Raw genomic sequence first — 6,025 nt, 5'->3', positions numbered from 1 at the left:
CTCCTGTAACTCGATCATGTAGTGAGAAAACCAACAACAACTCCCTTTTGGGTCTCTTAAGAAATTCCTTGATACATTTATAAGTAAAACAAATTCACCCATTATGTTTTTCCAAAATACTTGTTATGCTTACTATTAGAATGAGATGGTATGTCATTGATTAGTCCTCAATTGACATTCCTCAACCTAGTCAAACATGTATAAGTATATTTGGTCGTCTACTACATAAAGAGCTTATACCTGAATATCACTTCATCATTTGTAATCATTCAAACTACTATTATTTCGTAAATTTGAACATATGATGTTTAGACTATTCAGTCCTACTTTGATGAAAATGGGTGGTGTTTTAATTTTCCAAAACCATTTAGTTTATTTATTTATTTATTAGACACATATTATTAGTGTAAAAATTTATTTTAACTATCAAACTAACAAGAAATTATTCTTACTATGATTTTAAAAATTAAAAGTAAAAAATTCACGATGTCGATTTATAATTAGATAAGTGCATGTGTTATTTATTCTTAGTTTTTTTTAGTTATATTGTGCTTAGTTTATTCTTTTTTTCTGCAATTTTATCATTTTAAGTTCCAACTTTATTCTGAAAATATCTTACTCCTACCATGTTAGTTTATAGTTTGATGACCAATTGCAGCATCAAACACAGTACTTTCATATCTGACATTGAGTAAATTGTGTTTTTGTTTTCTTTTAAAACATTGTATTATGTTTATCTCGTGACACAAACACACAAAAAGACACTTCGCTTTAGAAAAGATAGGGATAGACATAGTCAAAATCATCTTTCTTAATAACATTAACCACAAGGGGAAGAAAACAACCGACATCAATTTAATCAATCGGGCTTGTGACCATATAAGATGGCATTCCGTGTTGAAATCACGCACCACCGTCTCTTTTAAACCCGGGTTATCTCTATATGAAAAGAACAACAAAATAAAAGCAAAAGGAGAAATACCTCCAATACAGGGAAACAACAATGAACTAGGAAAATTTTGGAACTGAACTATGGTAACAAATTCAATAATTTTGATTTTGATTATCCTAACATAGAGGCAGATCCTCAGGAGGGGGCTCTATGGATTGCAACAGGCCTACTCCATTATCCACCAAAAGCACAGTGGCCAAACCCCATCCGATGTGAACATCCAAGTGACAATGCATGATCCAAGCTCCTGCACAGATCAGATCAACCAATTATATTTCATTAAACATAAAAAATTGATATTTTTTAGACAATGCGAATTTGGGATTAAACTAATAGATTAACAAACATCTAATGTAAATTTTTATATTATCAATCAATCACAAATCATTTAGTATAATTCTTTAATTATAAAAGTCAATAAATATATAATGCATTTCATAATTTCTAATTGAATGATAGTAAACAAAATCATTTACCCTTTTAATTGCATAAGAAATGATTAAATAGTCTTAGATTATTATGTGTCCACCGTAGTCCTGACTAATTTCTACATGACCTGTGATAATTTTTTTTATAATAATATTCTATTACATGTCATGTGATATAAGTGGAGACCTTCCAAAACATTTGGTGCAAAATACTATTTTGATTTAAGGTAATTAATTTTACCTGGGTTGTCAGCAACAAATCTGATAACTGCCCATCCATTCACTGGCACAGCCACAGTGTTCCTCATAGGTGGATCAACAAGGTTGAACTTGGAAGTATCTTTGTTCGGATCAAAATTCCCAAACCCCTCAGCCACGATGTAGAAATCATACCCATGAAGGTGAATGGGGTGGTTCTCAGGGGTCACAATGCTAGTATCCTGCAACACAATCTGCACCCTCGATCCAAACTTCAACTTGGTCACTTTGGTCCCTTGAACAGGTTGCCACAGAGAACGACTCACATTACCAGTGTAATCAAACTTGACAGGAGGTTGCGTAGGAAAATCAGTGGTGAACACTCCTTGCACACCAAGGTGATGAGCCTGCAAGATGGAAACGTTGTTTGGGAGAACAAACGAGACATTGTTCATGCTGGCAGTGAAACGCGTTCCATTCGGTCCCTGGCATTGGTTCGCATTGAAATTTTTCGGGCAATTGTTGAGTCCAAGGCCAATGGTGAAGAAAAGATTGTCATCAATTTCTGCGGGGACTTCAACTTTTCTGGGGCTTCTGAAGCTTTTGCTGAAAGCAGTGACTGTGTTGGTGTCGTTGTAGGCTGGGAGAGACGGCATAACGGGTTTGATCGAAGAACCCTTGGTGGGGCACGGTGCGGATTTATATTCGAGAATGGCGGTGGTGGTGGTGTTGTCAAACGGTGCGTTTTGGGCGGATTGGTAGGCACGTGCGGCCATGTAGTAGCGTGTGGGAGGTTGGTCACCTTGGATGAGGACATCGGTGGTTTGGCCTGGTCCCAGCATGATGACGTTGGTGGTGAAGGGTTTAAGGTAGGAGGCATCGGCACCAACCACTGTGAGCTTGTGGTTGGCCACTGTGAAGAACAAGGGTTGGTTCAGTGCTGCATTGATCACTCTTAGGAGGTTTGTCTCGCCAGAATCTATTGGAACAATGGTGGTGCCTACAATATTGCCAATCATCAACAAAATAAATGTCGGGTTTGTGAAATCATTGTACTACAAATAATGTTCCCTTGGAGTCTAGCTAGGACCTGCAGGATGCAGGGGTAACCCTGTTTCTTTGTTCCAAAGCTATGTGTCTTAGACAAGTTGTAAATTGCATGGCGATGCTTTTGTTCAAAGAATACTTTTTTTCATGGCCCCCCAAAAATTGCTATTTTGTTCTAACAGGGGCGTGTGTCTTTTTTAATATTTATATCACATTAAGATATTGAGTTTCTTAGTGTATTAGATGTTATATTTCAAAATCATGAATTGTTAATCAATTGGTACAATGCACTCTTTAAGATATTAATTTCATCACAAATTTAAAGTTATTCATTAAAAAAAAGGAGTCACTTATTTTGACTGTATATTGTTCTATCTCTCTGCTTACTAGTTATCTCTGTCAAAAATTTCAATTTTCATTCCTCTAACCAAAATATATTAATTAAATATTTGATTTTAAATTTTGTTTTTTTTTTGCCAGGAAGTTTAATTTCTCTTTAATTACTATTTCCTTCTTTTTTTTTTCAAAAAAATTATATGTGTATTTAATATAACCTTTGTAAATTGTAGATTGATATATTAATCGACCAACATAGATGTGGCATGTTGGTGAGTTCAATGAAAATTAAAATATAATCAAACCTTGGCTAGAACACTTGTAAAGATCGCCAGGTTGACCATTGATGGTGTATGCATCAGAAGTATTAGGTGCTGCTCCTGTTTGTGTAGCTTGTCTCACAACATCGATCGGGTTTGCGTCCCACCACTCCCCTAATAATAATAATCATTATTTACACCGTTAAACCATCTTCATCATGTGCATAATGTTTGTCCAAGGAAAAATGAAAACAACAAATCCCACAATATCATTTTCTTAATCATCCCCTCCACGTTTTCATTAGTGCCATCATTACCAATTATATTCATATATGTGAAATACAATCATTACCAAGAAGAATTGGAGTCTCGCGCTTTGGCTTAGTGAAAGGATACGCCTCTCCCTCCCTGGGGTGAATGATTAAAGCACCATAAACAGTGGCTCTTAGCCATGAGCTATGAGCATGCCACCAAAGTGTTCCTTCTTGTCCTTGAATGGTAAAACGATAGGTGTAACTTTCTCCAGGACGAATAGGGCACTGAGTCACAAATTCTGGTCCATCAGCCCATCCTGTTCTCATTTGCCGAATTCCATGCCTAAACACATACAAGAAATTAACAAGGATCAACAAAAACTAAGTTACTCAAACATTTTTTCCTTCTTCTAAAAGTTCCATATATATATGCATGTAGCATGCAATATATATATGAGTATAACGTGCCTTCTATAACTTATCGTTTGGAGACAAGATTAATTAAGGCCTGTGTTACATTTAATTCTCACAAGTGCATAAAAAATTAAAAAGAACTTTTTTTTCAACCGTGAGCACATGTTAAAAATGCAAAAATAAATTTTTTTTTTTTTATAAAAAAAGTAATGTATCAAAAGTATAGAAGTTATCTAATGCTGATTTCTTTTAAAAGAGAAATTGTATTGGTACAGAAATTTCGTAGTAAATGCTATACAACAAAGAAAGATGAAAAGAGAGAGAATATAAAATAAGATGATTGACATAAGAAAAAGATAAAAGGAAGAAATAATGTTATAGAAAATATAATATATGAATTTGTTATACGAATAACTGTCTTTTTTTAAATAATTAATGACATTTAATAAAGTATATTTAAGGGTGAAAGCCGAAATGCTAGGTTGCTTTGATATGATACCAGTGAATAGTCACATTGTAACGAGCTTTGTTAGTGACTTTGACGACCAAAGTGTCACCATTGTTGACTTCCAATGTTGGACCAGGGAATTGTCCATTCACTGTGATGGTGCTGTGGGTGTTGCACAGCCTCTTCACTGGCGTTGCTTGAATCTGTCTCGTTACAAATAGCAATAAGTTAATTTTCTTAGCAAGAAAGGGACACAAGAAAGAGAAAGAGAGAAAAAAAAAGTGAGGGAAAGAGAACGAACAACAAATTCATGCTCCTGGATTTTGGCATTGGCTGAATACAATGCGGAAGCCAAGACAACAAAAATGGCTAAGAAGAGGGTCTTGAGAGCTTCCATAATTCTTCTAGTGTGTAGCAATAAACACCTATGTGCCAGTGATGGTTAAGGTTGCAAATTGCAATGGAAGTGATATTGGGAGGAGGATGTTTTTATAGGGGAGAACAAAGGAGAGAGCTTGAGTCATTCAGGTTGGCAGATTAGGTAACTTTGTTATGGCAAATTGGTCAAAGGCACTCTTAAGAAACTTAATTCAACCCTATTAAAGTTGTTGCACCCACTAGTTAATTACGTTCCTGAATGCTTGCTTCTCAAGTCTTCAATTTGGAGGTTGAATTTTCGCAAAACATGATTACTTTGAGACTGTTCAGGAATAGAATATTTTACTCCTTTTCCCTTTAATTGGCATTTAACGCGGTACAATTACATCCTCAACTTTTTCATTACTGTAAAAGTATTCGACATTCCAAAGGGTCCACAACTAAAAAGCATAGCAAAAAGGTTTTTACCTTTGCTGTCCAAGTCAAGTTGTGTCCTATGCATCTTTATTGTCAAGAAGTTACCATATGGCCTGAAATAGTTTGCCTATAGCAAACTAACATGTAATTCTGTGCAAGTAACCTTGCCCCGTCAAACATATTTCACTTTGTTTTTATCTAGTGATTCTTGTTACTTGGGATTATGTATTATTTAATTGTAAGCTAAGTTTGGAAAGTGAAGAAAAGTGCAATTAATTTTGTGTTAGTCCAATTTGACTTCTTTTTTTCTTGTTTCGGTGGTTGGAGAAAATAAATCACTTGTTACAAAGATAGGTAATCGCTTTGATGAAAAAGTAATAGACATTAAAAACAACTATGACTTCTGAAAACATAGTCTGCCCTTTATTTAGACTAAAACTCTCTGTTTTAGAATGTTATTGCCACTTAAATATGGCCTTGATTGATCTATAATTAAGCATTAAATGTGTTAAAGATGCTGTTTCTTAAGCTCTCGATCTCATGTTAGGCTAATTTTCTTTATGGTATACCCTGACCCTCTTTTCTTTCTCTAACTTTTCAAGTGGCTAGTTGTTCAAGAATTCTTGTGTTAGACTAAACTCTGTTTTACAATATTATCGCAACTTGAATATTGCCTTGATCTATAATTAACCAATACAAGATTAAATGTTAAAGAGGCTGTTTCTTAAGCTCCGGATCACATGTTAGGCTAATTTTCTCTTTAGGGTATGCCCTGACCCTCTTTTCTTCTCCAACTTGTTAAGTGGCTAGTTGTTCAAAGAACGCTTATTTGTTAGGATATTTAGGCTAATAGTTTTGTTTAATTCAAGTGGCTATTGATAGGAAAGAAACTA

General features: G+C 34.8%; 1 protein-coding gene across 1 annotated transcript; it reads right to left on the bottom strand.

Moving 5' to 3' along the window:
* Nucleotides 1–793: 793 nt before the first annotated feature.
* On the bottom strand, nt 794–4,909 carry LOC100796956 (laccase-5). The gene is made up of 6 exons (XM_003543997.5): nt 4,639–4,909; nt 4,389–4,540; nt 3,574–3,818; nt 3,267–3,395; nt 1,622–2,578; nt 794–1,199 (listed from the first exon to the last, which is right to left on the bottom strand). Exons 1-6 carry the CDS (start codon nt 4,732–4,734, stop codon nt 1,069–1,071), a joined length of 1,710 nt encoding a protein of 569 aa, XP_003544045.1. The 5' UTR covers nt 4,735–4,909; the 3' UTR covers nt 794–1,068.
* Between the last annotated feature and the right edge of the window lie 1,116 nt (nt 4,910–6,025).

Source organism: Glycine max, chromosome 14, assembly GCF_000004515.6.
Source record: "Glycine max cultivar Williams 82 chromosome 14, Glycine_max_v4.0, whole genome shotgun sequence".
NCBI lineage: Eukaryota > Viridiplantae > Streptophyta > Magnoliopsida > Fabales > Fabaceae > Glycine > Glycine max.
The sequence above is the reverse complement of the archived record's forward strand: the minus strand, read 5'-3'. Positions and strand labels throughout refer to the sequence as shown.